Below are 25,043 nucleotides of genomic sequence, written 5' to 3' on the forward strand. Positions count from 1 at the left end.
AATAAAAAAACAGTAATAAGGGGAAATGCTGTCATTTCTCTATGGACCCACCAGAAGACTCTAAATACAGTGGAATTGTCATGGTCCTGCTGCATGAGTGAGAAGACCAAGGACAGGCCTCTCAGTGGCTTTCAGTAAACCTCATATGCTCTGGAGTAGAATAGTGACAATGTGGAGAAGTATTTGGGAGCATTATGGGGCAAGCTAGGGAGAGGCAAGGGATGTACTGCACATATCAGAAGGACACTAGCATATGAGGCGCATTATGATGTGTCTTCAACTGGGAAAACACATAGTTTTAACCCATGCTAAACTAACTCATTTTAGTTAATCCCATGTTATGATCCTAGAGGACACTGTTAATGTTTTAACCCATGTTCACTGGCTCACGTAAATATTTTGGTGGTCATAAGAGGTGAATCCCTACGGCTTACCTCAACCAGATAACATCTTAAAACCAAAATGGCCTTGTCTCCACTAGGATTGCAACACAGGGTTAACAATATATTCTTTTTCCCTAGTGGCTACAATGGTAGTAAAGCAGTTGTGCGCAATATCAGGTTGAGAAACAGGTTTCCTTTTGCCAGATCCTTTGTGTGAAGCCTGAATATTGAGCCAGTATTTCTATAAATAAGAAAGGACAAGAACACAAGTTTGTTAATACCATGCATAAAACACTACACTTAGTCAAAGCTTTTGTCACCCAACTACCCTGCAAAGAAGAGAAATTTCTACAGAACAATTTTGTTTTGTTTACAAAACAATTTCCTAGACTAATCATCATACCTACCTTGCTCAAAAATTGTTAAGACCTTGGGTCAAGGAGACAGTGGCATTAGCTCTCAACAGAAAATGTGCTTTCCTACACTACTCTACACTAAAATAGCCTCTTAAGCAAGAATGTGGAAATGATTTATCTTGCAATGTTTAAAGTTGGATCTTCACCTCAACTATGACTCCACAATCAGTCAGAGAGAGGATGTGATACTTTCATACAAAGAAAAGAATACTAATGGCCAAGAGAGTTCAGTATCTAACAAGAAACAATCTTTTGGTGAAAAAAAAAACGCAAATTACAAAAAACAGATAGGAAAACAGTTCATTACTGCCATTTATAATTTTAGGATTAAAGAGATTCTTTCAGATGCTTTAGGCCCCAACATTATTTAAAATGTTTCTTTTCTTAATTTCAGTGTGAACAGTTTGTTTGAATTTAAATATTCATGTTTGCAACCCCAAATACCCTAGCAGTGTGCTAGTGCATGACAACCAGAAAATGAAACTGAATATTAAAAGAAAGTGAAACTTATTAATCAACTGTGTTAAACCGAAGTGCAATGTATTGTGCAAAGATAGGTAATAGAATTAAGAGTGCAAAGCACATTAAATCTTTCAGTTTAGTAATTTAAGGTATTATTTACAAGACAAGTAAGGATATTTGGTTTTTATATCCATTTTACATATATGATTTTAAATTGGATCATACTTAAAACAATTAAAAACCTTTGTGTTCTAATAAAGGCAATTAAACTTTTAGACAACAAAACATTCACTGAAAACAACAGGGATAGTCTGATTTTGAAAAGAGTAGTAATTTATTTATTCACTACTCTTCCATCACTATATTAACTACAGACATTTCAGAATTTTAGGAGTACAAACCCTTTCAATACAAGGCCCTTTTGTTATGCTTATACAAAGCACACGGGATCTTTATAGAGGTAGTAAATACGCAGCATTTATTGAAAATATAACAGTTAGCATATGCTTTTCAGTCACACACACACACACATTTTATTACTTATATATAAGTCCTGCAGTGATGTTTATAGTTACCAGTCGGTTGTAGCTCAAGTCAATTTAATGCCAGTTAGATTGAGCACGAGTGTGGAGCTGGGTTCTGTCGGTCGTGATCCGATGCTCCAAGGCCTTGCAGGACTGAATCCAGAGTTCCATGGCAAAAACATCCCAGCTTTATAGTTGTAAATTCCCATTTGAGTCCATGCATTTTGCAATGTCATCCTGTAATCATTAGTCTTTAAGTGGTGTTATCATTTGATGGTTATTGTCCGACTTCATACCGTTATCTCCTTTTTGTTGTCTCGCCTTCGGGGGTGCCTGCCACCCCTCGGAGGTCATCAATGCTGCTAACATGTTTAACATGGGATACAATGCATGTTTTCTGATTGTCTCCTGGTCTTTCCAAGTCTCCCACTTCTTCTTGTCCATCTGGACATTTGTCCTGGCTTTCACGCCTTATCTTATCCTGATGCATGCATTCCTCATTCACACGAAACCTTCAACGGTATACAGACAGCAGTATTGTATATTCAGCAGAATACACTGTAAATCAAGCCTTGCTAAATCTTATAACTAAAACAATTCACACTGAGGCTTCAGGCCCTCAACATTCCTCTAATCTCCTTAACGTAGATACAATACAAGATTCTGTTTTTTACTTTCTAAACCTTAAAACAAAGAAATGTATATTTAACTAGAGTCCCTAATTTGTAATACATACGGGAAAACAGAATCTCATAGTCCCAGAGGGTCATTTCTTTCTGCTATTCAAAAAGGGTGGCTAGCAGGATTAAATCAAATCATACATTAATTCTTACAGTGCTATATAAAATCCTGCTCCTACACTCTCCTGCAAACACTTATGCATGTGCAAAGTAGGATTTGCAGGAAAAGGCCCTACAAGTCTCCCCATGAAAAGAAATAGATGGCTTTTGTAGAGACAGAGTCTGTGCCATGTGATCCACAAATGTACAAGAAACCTCTGGTGAGGTCTCTATTTACAGAGGCATGTGAAAATTTAGAACAACTTCCTTTGTTCTTTATGAAATTCGCTAAGCTGCTGTAGTACAAAGTAAGCACTTATCATATTGGACATGATGTGATTCCATTTAAATCAATGTAGTTACACAAATTTACATCAACAGAGGATCTGACTCCTAATAAGAAATCTAAATTTTTTTCTCTAGCACCAGCCCAATCTGAGCCCTGTTGAATAAGGACATCAATGAAGATTTAAAAAAGAGAGTAAAACTACAGTTAGCACTAAATTCTGGTTCCTCTTGTCCATTTAATGCTAAGGGGGAAGATGACCTTTCCCACCCATCACAAGTGAGCAAAAAGCAGATTTTAGCCCTTTATTTTATAAAAATTAAATGAACCTAGAAGAGCCAAACGGCTCCTAGAATGAAGCTTGCTGCTAAAACCTCTCCCATTTTTATATATGGCAACCGATCTATAGCACTGAGATATAGTCTCACCAGATATTTCCAAGGCTAGTCCTACTCATGACATATATATATTGCAACGATACAATTATTTTATGCTGAATCTCATTCTATTTAGTAACAACCTTCACTAACAGCAGATGTCTGAGGGATTATTATATTGTAAATAGATAATTTATAGTAATAGCTCATCTAAAGGAATATAGCACTTGCCACACCAGATAAAATGAATGGTCCTTTTAGGCACATCACTTGCCTCTGGCAGTGGAATTCCAGATGCTTTAAAGAGAACTGGAAAAAACCAACAAACCTATCTAGTACTACATTAGATAATGTACTGTGTATGTAGGCCAGACTGTCAGCTGCACCTATTGTAGGATTGCCTGTCATTTCCCGATTATAAGACCCTATTTTCAGTTGCCTATCACTGTGCCAAACTTTAACATTTGTCTTCATTTTTTCCATGTCAGATGGCTGCCTCAGGCTGAATGTTTTTGGAAAATTTCAGTCAAAACTGTTCTGTTATTTTCGAGAACAAGACAAGAGAAAAATAACTTGAAAAATATCATATGATTTACGAGGAGAGGCTGAGGGAACTGGGATTGTTTAGTCTGCAGAAGAGAAGAATGAGGGGGGATTTGATAGCTGCTTTCAACTACCTGAAAGGGAGTTCCAAAGAGGATGGATCTAGACTGTTCTCAGTGGTACCTGATGACAGAACAAGGAGTAATGATCTCAAGTTGCAATGGGGGCGGTTTAGGTTGGATATTAGGAAAGACTTTTTCACTCAGAGTGGTGAAGTACTGGAATGGGTAACCGAGGGAGGTGGTGGAATCTCCTTCCTTAGAGGTTTTTAAGGTCAGGCTTGACAAAGCCCTGGCTGGGATGATTTAGTTGGGAATTGGTCCTGTTTTGAGCAGGGGATTGGACTAGATGACCTCCTGAGGTCCCTTCCAACCACGATATTCTATGATTCTATGATCTTGTTCTGCCCATGTTAAAAATACTTGAGACCTTTTTTTTCAACAACTCTGCCACTCCCATGCTTTAGTGCAGGGACTTGAAAATTGGCAGAGGGCCATGAATGTGCCTTTTGTTGTCACTGTAAAAATCTGCCCAAATTTGGCCCAGTTTAAGTCTTTGAAAGATCTTAGTTCATATACACTCAGTTCTTAGATTTTAGTAGTTAAATCTCCAAAGATTCCATCCCCTCTGAGCTTACTAGGATGACCAGATGTCCCGATTTTATAGGGATAGTCCTGGTATTTGGGACTTTTTTTTAATAGGGGCTCCTATTACCCCCCACTCCATCCCGATTTTTCACACTTGCTGTCTGGTAACCCTAGAGCTTATTCTAGCCACTCAGAGCTCCCAGCACCGATCAGGCTGCACACGCAGTGCCCCGATAGCATGAGGAAACATGCTCCCTGAAAGCCCAGAGATGCAGGGACAAAGCCAGACTTACCCAATAATGGCTGCTCCCAGCCTGTCTCTTCTGTGCTCTCATTCCTCTCAATGTCCCCACTGTTGGCACCTTAGGCAGTCTGAAGCAAGAAGTCAACTGATATGAATGCTGAGGAGACAAAACCCAGACATGAGAGGAGGAAAGGACTTGACTGGGACAAGGAATCTAGTGAGACTGGGACTGGAGAGAAACCATGATTGGGAATGGGGGATGAAGACTGGGAGTTGGAGGAAGCAGGGAGCTGGAACAGGTTTGGCAAGGAGACTGAGAGCCACTACTGGAAACAGAGGGGGGAACAGGAAGCCAGTTGCATGGGAGGATGACTAACACTGAGTTTGGATGATGACAGGGAGTCGAAGGGGGACTGGATGATTAAAGAGACTAAGAACCAGTATGGGGAAAAATGGGGGTGGTTGGAAGAGAGACTTCTGGCAAGGAGCTGGGTGTAGGGAAAGAACTGGGACTGGTTAGCCAAAAAGAGTGGGAAAGATTGAGATTGGATGAGTCTGGAGATGGAGACATGGACTGGGAGCCAGTGGGAGAGGAGAGGAGAGAGATATTGGATGAGAAAACAGAAGAGGAAAACTGGAACTACCTGACCAAAGAGATTGGGGCCAGGAGTTTGGATGGGTGGACTGGTACTGGCTGGGCTAGGAGACAGGAACTAGATATGGGGAGGGAGGAAAAACAGGGAGAGTAGGAATGGCTGGCCAAGACTGAGATGAGTACATGAGAAGCGGAGACTGGGACTGAGTAGCCAAGGACAATAACGCTGGGACAAGGAACCAGAAGAGGTAAGAGACAGGACTGGGACAGTGAGAGATTGGAGGTGATGGGCAGAAAATGCCAAAGTTGGGGAAAACAGGCAGAAGAGTCTGTGTCCACTGGAGCACACTTCCCACTAGATTCCTGAGTCTCAGCATTTCTCTGCTGTCAGCAAATGCCTGTGAAATCCACTGGCAAAGTGTGCCTCATCCCCCCTATAGTGCTGGTCCACAAAGAGTATGACAGCTACTACTGTTACCAGTTATTCTTTTAGTTCAAGTGGCAGTGGATCTAAAGATTCCAACCCTGGCGATAGCCCAAAAGGGTGTCAATATGAAGAATTTCTTTTTTTCAATTTTGTCAAATTCCTAGAAAATTACATTTAAAAACCATACGTTAAAAGACCATTAAGACTGCAAAGTCAGACACTCAAAAGTCAGGATATCCCAGAATTAAGGTCACCTGAGCAATGCCTAGGTCCCTTTGTGAACCTGGGCCCGGGTAACTAACATGTCTTCTCTAGACTTTTACCTCATGTTACTTAAAACAGACTTTTATTTATAGAGAATACAGTCCTTGCCCCAAAATGCTATTATACTTTTAACTTTGTACAAGCAAATCTATTTATTGGGGAAGGGGTTGTTTAATTTTTCTGTTTCCTGTTTTATGACACTTACATTTTTAGCAAACAGCGGCCCTCACCAGCTGGATCTGGAACCTCCAATCTTGGATAATGACTTTCTCAACCATCAAGTGTTCTGATGAAATTGGGAAACACACATACACAAGCACTGAATTACCTTATTAACCAAATAAGCGATTATCCCTCAAAATATTTTTCACTTTCTCTTGTAATGTACATCTACAGTTTGTTATCAACTAGATGCCAGTAGACTATCAGATTTAAAAATAAATTTGAACAATTATTCCCTTATCTGTTTTCTAAGTATTGTGTCTTGTCTTTCCTTTTGGTTATTAATGGCAATTATATCAAGTCAATTTCCTCATTTGGTAAAGCTTTTGCTCACATGCTCATGTTCTAACTGATCACCATATGTGGGGGTAGGAAAGAATTTTCCCCCAGATCAGATTGGCAGTGACTTTGGTGGTTTTTTGCCTTCCTCTGTAGTCACAGAATTCAAGGCCAGAAGGCACCACCAGTTCACTTAGTCTGACCTGTGTATCACAGGCCACTACCACCACCCAAAGTCACACACTAAACCCAACCACCAAAATTAGACCAAAGTATTACAAGCCACAGGAGACAAGACAATTATGTGCCACAATAAGAAAATAGGAGGGACCCAGGTGCACAAATGCCTGAGGCCCCTAAAATGGCAGGAAAATGATTAAGTGAGATATACCCACACCCACACACTACAGAGGAAGGTGAAATAAACCAAGTCACTGCTGATCTTATGTGGGGGGAAATTCCTTCCCACTCCACGTATGGTGATCGGTTAAACCTGGAACATGTGAACAAGAATCAGCAAAGCACCTGAGAGGAAAAATGCTGAGTGCCACTTCACAACTCCTATTGGGAGGCTGTTCCAGAACCTCGGTCCTCTGATGTTTAGAAACTTTCTTCTAAATTCCAGCCTGAATTTTGTCATAGTCAGTTTATATCCATTTGTTCTTGGGACAGCATTGTCCTGTATCTTAAATAACTCTCCAGCCTCCCTGGTGTTTATTGACATACCCCCCTCCCCCAAATGTATTAAGAGGAAACAATCATATCCCCTCTCAGCTTTCTTTTTGCCTGGCTAAACAAGCCAAGCTCTTCCAGTTTCCCCTCAGAAGACAGGCTCTCTGTTCTTCTGATCATCCTAGTAGCTCTTCTCTGCACCTGTTCCAGTTTGAATTTCAATTCATCTTTCCCGAACGCAGGAGACCAGAATTGTACACAGGAGTCCAAATGAGGTCTTCCCAGTGCCTTGAACATTGGCATTAATACTTTTCCATCTATACTGGAAATGCCTCACCAGATACATCCTAAGATCGCACTTGCATTTTTCACAGCTGCATCACACTGGTGGGTCACAGTCATCCTGTAATTGACCCAACCAGGTCTCACCTCTGTCACTTCCAACTGATGAGCCCCCAGCTTATTATTAGATTCTCAGTGCATGATCTTGCACTTTGTACTATTGGATTTCATCCCACTTCTGTCACCAGGGCTGTCTGCCTGGTGTGGGATTTCACTATTAATACACTTGAAAGCCTTTGTTCATTATAAAATATCCTTCTTTCCCTTAATGCATGTCCTGACAAATTTGTTTTCCCCTCTCCATCCCCTTATGCATTTGATTTGCCGTTGCCAAGGCCATAATAAAGGAAGACCCAGATATCAAATTTTACATAAAGTGCAAACAGGTGACCACATCTTGGTGGCTGGCTAACTCAACAGTTTTCTCATTTCCAGATCCTAGCCGCAAATTCTTCCAAAACTTAATAATTTAGTGTATTGCTACCATTCCACATAACTTCTGACCTGCCATGTTTTACAGCAGGGAGAGTGTGTTTGTTGCCAGTTATTACCAGGTCACTTCTCACTGTGTATTAGATATGCCCATGTGTTACTTCTGCATTGTTTTCCTGGCATGTATATTAGTTACTCGGAATATTTAACACTAGCTGCTGTTCTTCATCTTTCTTGGTTTCATGGCTTTGTAACATCATGAGCTTGTTCTGAATTTAAATTTAACCTCCACTTACTGCTGGGATTTTTTGTTTGTTTGGGAGGGGGGGCTTTTATTGGTAGCAGATACCTTTTCTCTGATGCGGCATAATTTTTTTAAAAATCAGCTCAAGTGTGTGATCCATCTACCCACAGCCTGAGGGCTTATGGGAATAGCATGCACCATGAACAAGGTAATGCCCTGCTCTCCTAAACTGATAGGAGTGGGATCACTTGCAGGAGGACATGGTTTTGCACAAGCCTGGGCAAGATGATGGCATGGCTGGTCCATTACTGGGGGCAGGACCAACCAAAGAAGCCCTTGAACTGAAAATACAAACTGCCTGAGAGCCAGGGGAGGAATCAGAGCACAGGGATGATGTGCTCACCATGACTCATCCCACTGAGAAGGCAAATGAACTATAATTCCACACAAATGGATGCCTCTGCATGGCATTCACCTTCAGGCTACAACAAAGAAAGTTACAATAAATCCGCTCTAGAAGCAACACTCAGGTGGATCACTGTGGTCAGATCCTCATCCAGGAGAAAGAGGCAACTGCAGCTGGAAGCAAGTTTTTTGTTGGTTGGTTGATTTGTTTTTTAAACCACGGATCCTGCCTGATCATCTTCTATGCCAGTTCTTTCATGAACCACCATTCTTAACTATAGACACTGGTTACACGAAATAAGGAATATTACAACAATATCACGCAGAGACGATCAAAATAAAGTGCTTTAGTAAGATAGATACAGCCGGTTAGTTACATCTCTATTTGGTCCATTTGCTATTTATTTCCTCTCCGCAGCTGTAGACCAAATCTTTATTCATTGTCAACAATCCCCACTGCACTAATTTCCACAACTCACCTTGCAATTCTATGCTTTTCCTCTCCACAAGAAAGCCACACTTTGAATAAATAAAGCTGCAGCAAACTCTAAGTCTTAACTAGCAGGAAGAGCCATTATTTAAGACTGACAGATTCTTCTCCATTATGAAAGAGAGTGAAAGGACTGGTTTGAAAACTACAGTAAAAAGTGGATGAGGCAACAAGGTGTTACCTGGCAGGTGGGCCACCAGGGCATTTCATCAGGTTATTGGTATAGACCGCCAAAGACTCTGTGCCTTCTACTGTGAGATCTGAGTTTTATGAAGTCACTGTCTTTGCTCACCTTAAAAACTTTTGCCCCTTACTGTATCTTTGCCCTCAGCAACAGGTAGTATGAAACTAACTTTAAAGATATAAGCTTCTTTTCCATTGCAAGGAAGTGCATACCACCAAGCTATTGTTCTACACAACAGTAAATAGGAAACGTTCAATTTTAAAATCTGTGGTATCAGTTGCTGAAGCCCAGATTTTCAGACATGACTAGTAATTCCAGGGGTCTCACTTTTTGGGTATGCAACTTGAGATACTTAAAACGTTGCTCAGCCCCCCTGAAAAATCAGTACCCGTAAAACATATCTCAGGTTGGGCACTCAAAATATCACTGGCCCCTTTTGAAAAATCTGGATTTATTATGTGCATCTGTCTTTGACTGCCAGAAACTGGGTTTGGATAGATCACTTGATAATTGCCTTGTTCCGATCATTCTCTCTGAAGCATCGGGCACTAGCCACTGCTGGAAGAAAGGATAATGAGCTACATCAGAGGTAGGCAAACTATGGTCCGTGGGCCACACACAGCCCGCAGGACCCTCCTGCCTGGCCCAAACTTCTGGCCTGGGAGGCTAACCCCCAGCCCCAGCTCAGTGCGCCACCAGCACAATGCTCTGGGTGGCGGGACTGCGAGATCCTGGGGCAGTGCAGCTGCAGAGCTTGGCCTGAGCCGGTGCTCTGGAGTGGCTGGTTCCTGCCAGGCAGCACAGCTGCCTATCCTGCTGCTCTGAGCAGCCCGGCTATAGCATCGTCAGCCACCAGTGCTCCAGGCAGCACGGCAGGGGAGTTCGGGGTGTGTGTGTAAGGGGGATTGTGGCTAGGAGGCAGGGCAGCCAGAGGGCAGGGAAAAGGGGGGTAGAATGGGGGTAGGAGTCTGAGGGGGGCAGTCAGGAAGGAGGGGGGGTTGGATGGGGTGGCAGGGGGCAGTCAGGGGCAAGGGTTCCAGGGGTGGTCAGGGGACAGGAAGAAGGGGTGGTTGGATGGGGCAGGTGTCCCGGATGGGAGGCAGTCAGGAATGAGAGAAGGGGTTGGATGGGGCAGTGGGAGGGCAGTCAGGGGACAGGGGTGGTAGAGGATGAGGCAGGAGTTCCAGTGGGGCAGTCAGTGAACAGGGGGTGTTGGATGTTTTCCCCTCTCCATCCCCTTGTGCATTTGGTTTGCCAGCGGATGGGGCAGGAGTCCCTGAGGGGGCTGTCAGGGGGAGAGAAGCAGGGGGAGTAACATAGGGGGCCAGGCCACGCCTTGCTGTCTGGGGAGACACGGACTCCCCTACCCAGCCCTCCACAGAATTTTGGAAACCTGATGTGGCCCTCAGGCCAAAAAGTTTGCCCACCCCTGGTTTAGATGGACCAGTAGTCTGACGCAGCATAGCCGTTCTTATGTCCGTCCTTGACTGTATATATTTTATACTTTCTAGTTATTTTATTGATATGTGTCACTAAGCCACTTTCCATTATAATAAAAGAAAAGTTAGAAAGGGGAAAGAAATCCCATTAAATGAAATGACAAAGGAAAAACTTGCTCATCCCAAGGCCACGGGTTTTACATATTGTATATAAAGAAAATTTTTTTTTGAAAGTTTAGCGATCATTTGTCTCCTTTCATACTGGGAAGGTCAGGATATTACCATTAATTTAGAAGCATCAGTATTTACAGATGCACGTCTAGTAGATCACTTCTAGCTTTGTAAGATGACTACAATACACTTTTAAATATTTTAATCTAGTGTTTCAAAAAAACATTCTGAGTTGTGCTTGTGCCCTTTTTTTGGCTATGAAATAAGAAATTGCTCTTTGTTTTTGCCAGTCCTACTGTAATGATAGAGGTCCAGGGCAGGCCTTACCATGAGGTGAATTGAGGTGGCTGCTTCAGGTGCCAGACTGTGGTGGGGCACCACTAGGACCCAGAGTGTAGAAAATTGTGTCTGCTGCTGGTGCATATGTATTTTCTCTGCTCTAGATGCACAGAGATGGTGGAGTGCTGTGCTAGAGGAAGGAGGGCACAAGAGACATAACAGGCAGGCAGGAGAAAAGGGAATAACAGAAAGCAGCAGATGCTTCAGGGAGAGAGAGAGGAGGAGGAGTCTCTTATTTACCTCTCTAGCACCCCCCCAAGAGCCTGGACTGATTAACACTAGATTCTCTGAGAGCTTCCTGTTTCCTGCTGCTTCCCTGAACCCACTTGAGGGGAACAGGCAGTTAACTGAAGTAGTAGGAGCCAATTAGGCCCTTAAGACACTGATATCTTCCCTCACTCAGGCCCTGCTACCAGCCTGCTTACTTGTCCCCTTCAACTGAGTGTCAAGAGCCACTAGAGCTGGCACAGAACAGCAGTCATGAGTGAAAGAAAAAAATGCCCTTCTGAGGCAGCATTCAGAAAAAGTAAGCAAAGGAAGCTTTTCTATCTAAGCAGGAAGAAGCTCTCCTGAGATACATAGACACAAATGTTCATAGTGAGCCTTCCAGCCCCAGTGAGGATGAGTGGTGAGGAGATGCCTGATCTTCCAGTTAGTCAGAGTGCAGATAACCTGGCAGCTACTGCAGCATCCATACTTCCATCTCAAATGGATGTAACCATGCACGTTCCTGAAGAAAAGTGTAGCTCAGAGAAGAGCGTGATGGAGGTGCAAGAAACAGCAGCTGCTGAGTTTAGTACCTTAAGTCTAGATGATCCAGGACTGTAGACCCACTTGAGCAGTAGCCTGAGGGACTTCCTTGCACTGCATGGGCCACAGCAAGTGAAAAACTTCATGTTCCCCAAAGACAATGAAAATAGAAGTTTCCGTCCAACACATTACTGGCGTGAAATCCCCAATGGTGACAAAGTGGAGAGGCCATGGCTTATGTACTCAAAAACCCAGAATGCTGCAAACTGTTTTTGTTGCAAACTCTTCTAGTCTAATGTTCCAGTCATATTGAGCACTACAGGAACAAAGGACTTGAAAAATCCGGCTAGAAATCTGGCATGTCATGAGAAGGAAGCAAATCACCAGAGAGCACTCCATAAGTGGAAAGAGCTTGACATGAGACTAAGGTTAAAGGCCATCATAGATGATCAGCATCAAGAGAAGATTGCATCAGAGTCTTTTTATTAAAATGTTCTGAAGGCTCATTGCCATTGTGAGAATGCTCACTACCCAAAACTTAGCACTGTGTGGCACTTCAGATCAGCTGTATGTGCCAAACAATGGAAACTTCCTTAAAATTGTGGAGCTGATGGCCAAGTTTGATGTTGTACTCCAGAAGCATCTAAGAGTCACCACGCAAGAAATGTACACACACCACTACCTTGGAAAAACAATTCAACATGAGATCACTATTGGCAACAAAAGTCAAACAGAAGATTGTGGCAGATCGGTTTCTGGACTGCACACCTGACATCAGCCATACAAAACAAATGACTTTAATGGTGTGTTTTGTAACAACAACAGAACCTAGTGAAAATGTCCCTGCAATAGTGACTGTCAGAGAGCATTTTCTAGAATGTATTGACACTGATGACACTACAAGAGTTGTATGACAAATGTGCTTCTTAAAAAGCTGGAAGATATAGGAAGCGCGATAGTTGACATGAGACATCATGGCTACGATAATGGTGCCAACAGGAGAGGAAAGAACAGAGGAGGGCAGACAGATCCGAGAGTTAGACCCGCAAGCTTTTTTTTGTCCCATGCAGTTCTCATTCATTGAACTTTGTTGTCAGTGATGCAGCATCAGCTTCTAGTGAGGCTGCTGAATTTTTTAATGTAATTCAGAGCATCTATGTATTTTTCTCTGCATCCACTCATCGATGGCAAATTGTGAAGCAACATCTGGGAACATCCTCTCTGACACTGAAACCACTGAGGGCGGCTCCAGCCACAGTAGGTCCAGGTTGGGGCTGAGTAGGTGCTGGGTTTGGGCTGGTGGAGGGATGCCCTGACCAGAGCGGTTCGGGCCGGGGCTGGGTTGAGGCCAGTGGAGGGTCCCCCCCGGCCGTGGCAGGTCCAGGCCAGGGCTGGGTTCAGGCTGGGGGTAAGGCACCCCTCCCCTGGCTGCAGCAGGTGCGGGGCTGAGTTGGGGCCGAGGCACCCCTCTCCCCACTGGGCGGGTTCCCTGAGCGCATGCATAGTGCTCAGTAGGCTGCTTACAGGGTACTTAGCTGCAACCCCCAAGCCAACTGAAATGAAATGTAACATAGGTAGGCAGAAAAGTGCATGTGGCAAGGAGAAATTTTGAGAATGCTAGCCTAGACAGACTATCCTTTGGCCTTAGAGGAGACATCAAAATGAGGATCCTTTTGCCAATTGCTGGTGATGGTCTACACAGAAATTAAAGATCTCATGGAACTTTTCAAAAGCACCAGAATGCTAATACAGCTCTCTGTAAAACATGCTTTAATGTCAAAAGCTGTGTGTGAACCTAACAGCTGCTGAAATTGCCTTACCAGTAACTATACTACCCCTACTTAGCTCATTAGTTCACAAAGTGTTTTGAGATAGCTAGAACTAAATGAGGGGCTACAAAAACTTAATTGTAAAGACTAAAGTTCTATGGATCACAAAAAGAAAGATATTCCAAACTTACATTTCCCCTAATTCCTGTCCATTTGATTACATACTGGAGAGCTGATCAAATTTAAAACCTAATTACGATGTAAGTAGGCAGCCCTCTAACACACCTTTAGAAAAACATTTACTATGGAAGACAGGCTAAGGACTGTGTAAATTAAATAAACTTGTAGTAAATGTGATAAAAAAATAAATTCTCAATCTACAGAAACCAAAAATTAGCTATCTAAGCATTATATTACATAGAGAGAGTTGCAGTGAAAGAACGTAATATTGCAAAGTACTCAAACATTAGAAAATGCCAGAATTAAATTGCCTGTAGAACCTTCGTTCGGCTGCCTTGTGCATATGCATTATGACAGTCTCTAGTTATTCGATCACATGCTAATTTTTCCAATGCTCAGGGAATTAATCCAGGTTGTCTGTAGCACCCCTACCTCATTTGTTGCAGAAGTTGGAAAGGGTGTAGGATGAGAAAGGATGATTTTGCAGTTTAGGCAGCTGAATGTCACATTGGGGGATTGGATTCTATCCCTGGTTTTGCCACCTTGAAGAAGAACTCTGTGGAGTTCGAAAACTTGTCTCTTTCACCAACAGAAGTTGGTCCAATAAAAGATATTACCTCACTCACCTTGTCCATAATCAACCAGGAACTTTGTTTGCAGTGTTGTTGTTGCTGCCATGTTGGTCCCAGGATATTAGAGAGAGAAGTCACATAAACTAAACTTTTCACAGGCAGCCATATTCCTCATGTTTCCTCATTTTCTGGGTACCCAACTTCTGGGATCTGAAAAGTCTTGAGAAGTTGGACCTACAACTCAGTAAGAGCTATGCTATGAACATATGAAGTACTATATAATACTATATTGTCTAAAAAAAAAACAACAACCCATAAGTATACCAAAATAGATCTTAAAATTAGTCTACACTTTTGAGTCTCGCTGTGCCTCAGTTCCCCACCTGTAAAATAGGGATACTACTACTCTACCTCACAAGGGTGTTGTAAAGATACATTTATGGTTGTGAAGTACACAGATGCTACAGTGGTGAACACCACAGAAAAACCCAAGATGAAATTAAGAACTCCGTATTCAAAGCAGGATTTGAATGGTGTGCAATAAATAAGGCATGAGACCACACACTGAACAATGAGGATAAAACAAAATACTGAGTAGTTGCTCATTCAGCATCATCTATTCTGTGCACTGAAAGACAGTAGAGCCGGTAGAACAAAAAGAAAATTGTATGTGATTATGTAAAAAATACTACATCAATGCATCTGCACAGATGGATCAGATTAAGGTGGCAGAGGCAATCTTAATTCTGGCATTTCCTAACTTTAAAGTGCAACTTTACATACAAAACCAACTATATTAGCAATGTTAAAGGTGCAATGTTCTTGTTTATATAAAAGCAAACTGAAAAACACAAATTCCATCACATCATACCATGCTGACTATCCCATGATTCTTCAGCAGGATTAGAGAACCTTTAGATCAGTGGTCCCCAACCTTTTTGTGGCCAGTAGCATATTCATGTTTTCAGAAGAGTATGGTGGGTGCCAACAATTTTTCAAGGCTTATTTTGTATTTGTACATTAAATAATACAAAAATCATATTTAATATTACGTAATATATGAATCCAGAGAGAAGCTGGAGAGAAGCCATGAGGACAGAGAACACCAGTGACCACAGCCCCAGAGTACTCTGTCTCCAGCAGGTGCTGGGCCCCGGCTTCTCTCCCCTGCTGGGCACTAGGCGGCCTAGCACCTGCCAGGGACAGAGAACACCGGTGTCTGCAGCCCGGAGTTTTCTGTCTCTGGCAGGCATGGGGCTGCAGTTTCTCTCTAGCTTAAGCCACGACCCCACACCTGCCTGGGCCTGAGAACACCAGCGCTCACAGCCTACAGCCCCGGAGTTCTCTGTCCTCGTCAGGTGTGGGGCCGCAGCTTCTCTCCCCTGCTGGGCACTAGGCAGGCCCCGCACCTGCTGGGAACAGAGACCACCATGCCCACAGCCTAAGTTCTCTCTCCACAGCAGGCGTGGGGCCGTGGCTTCTCTTCCCTGCTGGGCACCAGGCGGGCACACATAAATGCCCCGGCGGGCGCCATGGTGCCCATGGGCACCGCACTGGGGACCACTGCTTTAGATCAACAGCACAGACTTCTGTCACCTGAGCTAAGAACTGAGAGCAGTAGTAGGTTACTATGCTCTATGTGGGCCAGCCATTAGAGTAAGATGAAACATACACATTGCCAGAGGATTTCACAGCTTATTTCCTGACAACTGAAGAATGTTGAGACTCAGGAATGCTGGGTTCTATTCCAGGTTCCGAGGACAGCATACTCTAGTGGATTCAGACTTCTGCTTCTATCATGTCTCCCTGACCCCTGAAGCGTGGCTCCTTCTGCCCTTGAACCTCCAGCCGGACTGCCCTCAATTGGCTCCTCAGCCCAGCCTCCCCTCCTCTATCACCCCTTCCCCCAGACCTCAGGGCCCAGCTCCCTATTCCTCTTCATTTGAGTCAGGCTGCCTCCTCCTTCTCATTGCCCCTGTCAGCAACAGGAACACCGAGTAGAGAAGAACAGGTCTCCCTGCTCTCACAGTTCTTGTGATGTATCACAGCATCTCCTTGCTGCCAAAGAACAAATTGCAGGGGAAAATCAGTCCCTCTTCAACCCCTGCAGTCTCATGCTAGATCATATCCAGCACAGATGGAATCATCTTAAGAATTTAGCTGCAGAACTCTCAAAGTCTCTACTGAGCATGTGCAAACTGAGATTTTTCAGAGGCTCATAACTAGGCCAAATTCAGGCAGATTCTCACAAGGATGACAAAAGACACATCTCTGACATCAGAGCAATACCCCTGACAAATGTCAAGACCCAGCTATAAAGCATGGAGGTACTACAGTTTTCAATGAGATGGTTGTAAGATTTTTTTTTTTTAAAAATGTGGGTAAATACACCATTTCCCCCTATATTTTGTTCTAGGAAATAGTTGAACTGTTTTTGCTTAAATTTTCCAGAAAAATTCAGCCTGAGTCAGACAACCAGCAGGAAAATTTCAGCCTGAATGGTTAAAGTTTGGTGAATTTATAAGCAATTAAAAAGAATGTCTTATAATGAAAAGTATCTGGCTAACTGCATGCCTATAATAAAAAATAGAGAATGCAGGAAATAAAGGCTACAATACCTTTTACACTATTAAAAGTATGCCTTCTAGTCACAAAACACATTTTCACAATCATCCACTGTAACATTACAATTAGAAGACTCATTTCTAGTGGGAAGCAAAGTGCAACCAAACGATGATTGTTTTCATGCAAATGTTGTTAGTAATAAAAAGAGAGATAAGACTAGAGAAAATATGACAAGCTGAATTCTTTCAAAATCTTTTCAAGGTTTTCATGAGGCATCAGCAGCTTTTTATCATCTCATGGGAGCAAAAGCAAATTGGTGAGTTGCCATATTTCCCTTTTATAATACCAAGGGATAGTCTATAACAAAACTATTAGAAGACTTTTTGACATGCCAGAGTGCCCCATTATAGCATTATCAGATAGATTTTTTAAAACCAAGGCATTATTATAACAGTAAACATGTAAATGTATATTATGTTGATCCAAGCAGAACTGACTTTCTATTTTACATTATCAAATATCCTGAAACTAGAATTATTATAAGGGAACCCTCCCTCCAGCCTAATTAAGAGGTACTATGTTTGTAGCAGGGGTTCTCTGTTTAGTGCCAGAAAAGACAAAATCCTCAAGCTAGCACAAAATTGTGCCTTTTGTGCCAACTTGTTTGCTCTTCATTTAAATTGTGTGAGATGGGATATTTAACATCGAGCACTTCATCACTTCACCTAGAATTAGATGATGATTTTACTTACCAGGGGCTGAGAACTACAGCCAGCTAATACAATGAATTTGCTCTAGCACAGTGGGCGGAAATCTTTTGGAAAGTACAAGCTTGCTTCAGGATTCTATAAAAGCCTGAAATGCTTATATTTTCATTTTCTTAAGCATGCCCTCTCCCCCCCCTAAATTTGCTGCGCCGAAAGTGCCTCCTGCTTTTATTCACATTCAAATATTACTATATTCAGCTGTGTTAATTTCCAGTTTTCAAATAGCTCTGGAGTACACACTCAGTTTTTGCTGGTTTACAGTCACCCACCCGAAATCTGGAGGACAGAGAACCACATTGCTTTGTCTGTCTCAGCATCAGTTCTGAGACATGAGCTACATACAGTGGTAAGTATAAATACTTCAATTTGTGTATGTACAAATTCTTATTTATCATGCATATTATTTCTTAATGGCCACTTCCTTGTAAATAATTCCCCTTCAGTACCTTCAACTTAGTCTCTACATTTGGGGCTGGGAAACAGGATTTAATTCCCTTCCAGCCCTTTTTAAAATATACTTCCAGACACTAAAAGTTATGACACAAGAAAGTTAATTTAACCTTGAGAAATCATAGAAAATCAAGGTTGGAAGGGACCTCAGGAAGTCATCTAGTCCAACCCCCTCCTTAAAGCAGGACCAATCTCCAGACAGATTTTTGTATCAGATCCCTAAATGGCCCTCTCAAGGATTGAATTCACAACCCTGGGTTTAGCAGGCCAATGCTCAAGCCACTGAGCTCTTTATGTTCCTTTCCCTCCCTATATCCCCAAATCACCCATAGGATTGTTAGTTTGCTATATTTATACTACTGCTTCACACACATTAAGGAAAATCTATATTTGCAATATGTAGTTCTTTCCAGCACCTAGCAGAAAGACCAGCTTCCTATATTTACCAAGCGCTCAACATTAAGCACCCAAAACAAATAGATGTGGCACACTGAGTACTGTCCTGGATACAAATGATTTGAACTCGGTGGTTAGCTAGGAAAAATGTGTGTGTGTTCTACTTGGAAACCCATTTTCAATTGATTGCACAATTACCAGTGTGAAGTATAACAGTTTCTATCTCCCAATCTTACACAAGGGTTCCTGTCAATCTCCTGGATACTACCTATATTACTTGCTTAAGTACTTTGTGTTAATGTAATTGTTTGGGTTTTGCCCATAGTTACCATTCTGTTTCCTTTTGGCATACATATATCTTCTTCCTTGAATTTCAGGTAACTTAATGGCTAATGGAACTATATGTTCTGCTTAAATCTTCTCAACTTCCCTACTTCCCTTTTCAAACTGTTTTGGGGACTTTTAGCACTATTGCATTTATTTTCTACAAGCGAGTTTACGAAACAGTCGATAAACCTATTAAGGAAGCACAGAACATATACTTAGGGCTGGTCTACACTAGGAATTTACATCAGCATAGCTATGTCTCTCTGAAAAATCCACACACCCGAGAAAGGTAGCTACATCAACCTAACCCCAAGCGTAGACAGCATTAGGTAGAAGGAAAAAAAGCTACCATCTCCCTGAGAGGCGGATTACCCTCGCTGACAGGAGAATCTCTACATCAGCATTGGGAGTGTCTACACTGAGGTGCTATAGCAGTGCAGTTGTGCCACTGTGGGAGTTTAAGCGTAGACATATCCTTATGCTACCTACTGCTTGTTTGAATAATGGTTTTGATACCTTACTTTTGGTAGGTCCTTCTTTAAAGGCAAAAAAAAAAAAAAAAAAAAAAGAGCAATGGGCTCAAAGCAAAAACCAGTTAATAGAAAATGTTTTGTTTAAAATCTTAAAACAAAATTATCTCTGCATAATATCTACAGAAACTCTAGCTCTCAACTTTCAACAAATTACAAAACATTCAAATTACAGTAAGTGCACTACCACTGTACAGAGCCATACACAACAAAGAGGATCATGTTGGTCAACTAGTTTAAGCAACATCTAACTAATCTCAATGGAAAGTTAAACATTAATGGTATGATGTGGCTCAATTTTTTTTTAACAGCGTATTCAAATAAGAATTTCCAAACCAAAAAAGAATCTAAAAGCATTAAAATATTTAAGTCTGCATGCTTAATACCAAAAGTATTTTTATTGATCTAAAAGAACAAATATTTACAATAAAAATACCTTAAAACATGCCATCAAGCTATGTTGCTTCTGCAATGCTATTTAAAACATTTTATGGAATTTTCTTAATAAAAATGTCTCCGAAGTGTGACTGGATAATATAAGTGATATCTTCATTCTTTAGGATTTTGTGAATAATAGGTTTTTATTATTAAGCTAAAGCAAACAATCAGAATACATATTCAATATCCAGTACACACAATATAAAGAAAGTAAATCATAACCTCTGCAAAACAAGAGATGATAAAAAGCACGAGGCCTACAAAAGTTATGGTCTACTCCATCCCTTGATGACAGACTGGGCTCCGTGTCTGGCGATCAGAGGAAGCTTACCTCACTAAATTGAAATAAGGATGAAATACATAATCAAGTTTAGAGAAAAAGTTAATGAGATTAGATTAATTCTGCGGAATCAGGCCTAATAATAGTAAAAAGGTGATAGTTCACTTAGAGAAACAGGGTTTAGGTTTGTTTTTTTGGGAGGGTGGAGGATAATGGGACATAAATTACCCAATTTTTTGTAACAATTTGTTTAATAATTCCATAGTTTTCAAAACACCACTTGCATATCAGAAGTGTTTTACACTTGCACAATGTTAATTACTTTATTATACATGGAAGCCTGTAATAGGCTGATTACACTAGAAGACTGCAAACAACCACTGGTACTTTTCTGACACCAGAGAAGTACGTAAGACTGAAACATCACCAAGAGTACATAAAAAACCATCAGCATAAACATCACCAAAAATTACATAAAAAAACTAAGCAGAAAAAAACGTTTTCAAAAAAGTGGTTTAGAGCAGTGCCACTGCCTTTCAGCAGCTTCAAATGGCCACTAGCAATTCTGGGTTTCCGTGGCTCCACAGGCATTAATCAAGATTCACATATAATAAATAATGTACCACAAAATATACATAAAGTATGGCAATAATTCCATTAAAGGGTTATGGTGACATTAAACCACTCAAGCGCCACCCTTGTGATGTATGTCACCACCAGAAACCTTTGATGGCATTGCAGCCTTAAGCCCCAAGTCTGCAGTGAGATAAGTTGTAGACCAGGGCACCTATATGGAGACCCACTGAAGTTACTGGGATCCGTTGGATATAGTCATCCATGTTAGCAAATCCCAAGGCAGCATCAGGGCCTTACTTTGTACAATTGGGAGTATATTATTTCTTATTGTACATGGAAACCTTAATAGAATTATAAAATACGTGGGTGTTTACATTTTTATTTTTCTGTACTTGATGTCATAAGATGACACCAGTAAGTACATAATAAATTATGCACTTTCTGGAATGTAAATCTTTTCACAATTCTAACTGTTAAGATGGGAAGTAACCAGGGAAGGACCACAAACCATGTAGGATTGAACCAGGGAGGACAACAAAATATGCAGAATGGGGACCTAGCATACTAACAGGAAGGGATGGAAGAGAAGCGAAAAACACTGATTTGTTTTAAACCATGTATAATAAATAATGTATCCCAAAGGGTATATGAGTTATGACTGTAGCTTCAAGTTGGGGTTCTAATGACATGAACAAGACACTTAAGATTTGTTCTCAGGGCTTATGTCACTAGAATCTCTTTATGGAATTACAGCCTTGTACAGGAGTTCAGGGGACATTATTGTTTATATTAAAGCTATCATTCTAGGCATTTACCATGGATTCAAGAATATTTGCCCGACCAATCTGGAATGAGTCACCTGGAAGAAGAGGAGTACATTAAAAGCTACAGCAAGATGTAGGTAGCGAAATTCTCAGAATTTTGGATCATCCTAGATATAAAAGACAGCAGTCTGAAAATGTTTTAGATCCCTTCCTTAAATGTTGAAATATAATTGCCACTATCTGTAAACTGGAAGTTCCAGTACACAAATGGTGCATAGAATTTCCATGCTTCGTTACACTTTCCTGAGAGTAAAGCAATTAGAATAAACCTTAATCCTAGGAACAAAGTTAATTTTTTGCATTTTAAACTTTTGGGCTATTCCCAGACACTCTATGTATGTAAATTTGATTGCTAAACATTTGGAAAAAAAAAACCCTATTTTAAATCTATTGATTTTTTTTTATTATTAAAACCCATAATAAACAGACCTAAAAAAAATTACACTAACAAAATAAACTAAATATGAAAAGTTGCATTGAAAGGGCATGTTACATTATTTTAACAGGACCATGTAGAAACATTCCAATGGCAGTGTTATGAAAATAGAACAAAATTACATTAAAAAGACCCCACAGCCTGGTCACACTTGGGACCTTACCTGTAACTTTGGCTGGTAGGGGTCTTTACTCTTGTACTACATGGCTCATTTACATCAGACATCATATTTGTATACCCTGAGAAATCTGACACTGAAGTCCTTATTCTATGGTCCACTTCTCCATTAGAGTTAGTGATAAAAGTCATTGGCACCCTGCTGCCCAACTTAAATTGAGAACCAAACGCTTGTGCAAAGTTCTCAATCTGGTATGTTGCTCTAGGCTCTACATCCTTCTGGGGATCTATCTGGCTAGCTAACTCCTGAGGTGGAATCTGAAAGCTTGTTGAAGATTCTAAATTTTTCTGTTCCTTCTGGCTACTCAATTTCTGAGATGTAGACTGGTAGTTTGATGAAGTCTCTAAATTTTTCTGTGAATCTATCAGATCATCCAGCTCTTGAGAAGGAGTCAACTGTTGATGTGTAGCCTCCAAAGCAGATAAATAAAAACCTGGTTGAGATCCAAGCAACATCCCAAAAGGAGGCTTTGGCAATGCAGTTGGCAACACTGAGGTAACAGACTGGCTGAAGCCACACTCAAGAGGAGATGTAGTGTATATCTGTTTGTCTTGAAATAAACTGTGGTTATGGAGAGTTGAAGACAAACTAACAAATTGGAAACTGGGCCCAAAAGCAAAACCAGTGCTATTGGTCGTTCTTTCAAAAGCCTGTTGGAGGTATTTAGAGTATTCTTGCAACATGCTTGCCTTATCATTTGAAGCTGTTTGAGAATTTGGGCTCATATTTTCTTCTTGAACCATCTCAGAATGTTCTCCCGAGGGGTGCAAGTCTACACGTTGTTCAGTTATACTGAAAGGATCTTCCTTCTGGCCTTCTGACTTGTGAGAGTACTGGTCCAAAAGACTCTGCAAGACTTCATCAGGAATTCCAGACTTGTCATGGCAAGACTTCATTTCAGTATTTAGAGATGTTGAATCAATAAGAGATAATGGGGCTTCATTATCCATAACACTTACACCTGCAGACTGGATGACAGACTGTTGGGAGGCCATATGTCCAACATTTATAGAAAAGGCACTGTTACTGCTGGCAGTTTGCAAATATCTTCTTTTCTTTGAAAACTGCATGGCATCATCATAATTGCTACTTATTTGACCTGGCTTTCCACCTGCATTTTGAAGAAGGCCAATAGCTTCTACACCAGTATTGGTTACTATACCAAGAGAGCCACTTTGTTTCCCAGGCAATGGTTTTTGCCCAATAATATCAGGTAATGGTGACACAAAATTAAGGTAACTCTTCTCTGCATTTTTTCTGTTTCCTTTTTTGAAGACCAACTTTGGCACCTTTTTTTGTAATTCTTCCATGCCAGCACCAACTAAGCCACCACTGGAAGACACAACAGGAATTTCTACTGCATAATTCTGCATGGTTATATTACTTGCAACTTGTGATTCAGTTACTTTATTACTAGACTTATGTCCTTTGTTATCAATGGATATACTTTTTGTTTTACTTTTTCTCCTCGAAGAACTTGTATTTCCCTGAGACAACACAGCCAGGCTCCCCATGTTGTGATTTGATGATCCAGGTTCCATTCCTGCACCTGCTTTACCTATGGCTTCACCGCATGTTCGTCTGTGCTTCAACAGTCTATCAGTCCTTGAAAAATACTGCTGACAAGTGTCACATTTGTATGGCTTTTCTCCACTATGTGTTCTCTTGTGTCTCTCCATATGGTACTTCTGGATGAATTTCATGCTGCACTGGTCACATCCAAATGGCTTCTCCCTACTGTGGATCTTCTCATGTCTCTGTAGCAAGTACTTCTGGATGAAACCCATGCTGCACTGGCTGCACTGGAAAGGCCTTTCCCCAGTATGAATGAGCACATGTCTGCGCAAGTGATAGGAGCTCCTGAAGGCAGCGCTGCAGTGTTCACAGACATGAGGTTTCTGACTTGAGGACAAGATGGCAGATTCTGTGTCTCCCACCAATGGGGGTTTGGATGAGGCGCTCTGCTTGCGCTTGGCTTTGATTCCCTGAGATTCTGGCTTTGGCCTCTTCACCTTCTTGCCATGGCCATCGTGCTTTGGCTCATCAGAGCCCCCAGGGGCGCTCTCGCTCCTGCTGCTCAGTAACAGGTCCCGGTGGGGATGGTGGTGCAGGTGGTGGAGGAGGCTGAGGTCCTGAATCACACTCTGGCTGGCTCCTTCCCCGCTGCCACTGCCCAGGGCTGGGTGCCTCTCCTCCCCAGCCCCTCCGAACAGCCCCCCATAGTGCTGCTGCTGTTCCTCCTCGCTGGGTTTCTCCTGCTTGATGCTCACCAGCGACTGGAGGAAGCCCCAGGGGCTCCTCTGCGAGGAAGAGGAAGGGAAAGCCCCAGCCGGCTCCTTCTTGAAAGTCACGTCCTGAGGGGGGGGCGGCGAGGGAGTCTCGGCCGCCGCAGAGGAAGAGGCGGCGGAGGGGGGCGGCGGCAAGACGCACTGCGAGGGGTGCTGGGCCGCCGGCGGGGGCGCGGCCGCCCGAGTGAAGCTGGTGACCGGCGGGAGGCGGTGGTTGAACATGACCATGCTGGGGGGGAAGGTGGGCTCCATGGCCACCGCCCTCTTGCTGCCGCCGCCGCCGCCGAGGAAGCCGCTGCCGAGTTTCATCCCCCAGGAAGCCGGGCCGGGGAGGAGGCGCGGCCCAGAGGGGCTGCGGGACCCGCCGCTCGCCCGCAGCCGGACGCCGCTAGCTCAGGGTGCCGCTCAGCGCCCGTTGACCGAGCCGGCCCCGCCCAGGAGCATCGTCACCGCCCCACCCGCGCCGACGGGCAGCTCCCGGCCCTGGCTGCACTTACGGCTCCCGCCGCCGCCTCCAGTCAAAAATAACGCCGCGTCCGCTCCACAATGGA

The 25,043-nt window shown here is 42.4% G+C and overlaps 1 protein-coding gene across 2 annotated transcripts; it reads right to left on the reverse strand.

Annotated features, from left to right (window-relative positions):
• Positions 1–606: 606 nt before the first annotated feature.
• On the reverse strand, positions 607–25,043 carry ZNF281 (zinc finger protein 281). 2 transcript variants are annotated; one of them, XR_004001624.1, is made up of 2 exons: positions 21,582–25,043; positions 607–624 (listed from the first exon to the last, which is right to left on the reverse strand). XR_004001624.1 is itself a non-coding variant. In XM_030572871.1 (2 exons), exons 1-2 carry the CDS (start codon positions 24,799–24,801, stop codon positions 21,622–21,624), a joined length of 2,616 nt encoding a protein of 871 aa, XP_030428731.1. In that variant the 5' UTR covers positions 24,802–25,043; the 3' UTR covers positions 20,433–21,621. The 2 variants fall into 2 exon arrangements, 1 of the variants encoding a protein (XP_030428731.1); XM_030572871.1 differs by lacking the exon at positions 607–624 and having other exon boundaries at positions 20,433–21,625; positions 22,190–25,043.

The sequence above is a fragment of the Gopherus evgoodei genome, chromosome 8 (genome assembly GCF_007399415.2).
Source record: "Gopherus evgoodei ecotype Sinaloan lineage chromosome 8, rGopEvg1_v1.p, whole genome shotgun sequence".
Taxonomy (NCBI): Eukaryota; Metazoa; Chordata; order Testudines; family Testudinidae; genus Gopherus; species Gopherus evgoodei.

Coding starts and splice junctions, on each gene's coding strand:
- ZNF281 (XM_030572871.1), bottom strand. CDS start 24,801: ATGAAACTCGGCAGCGGCTTCCTCGGCGGCGGCGGCGGCAGCAAGAGG.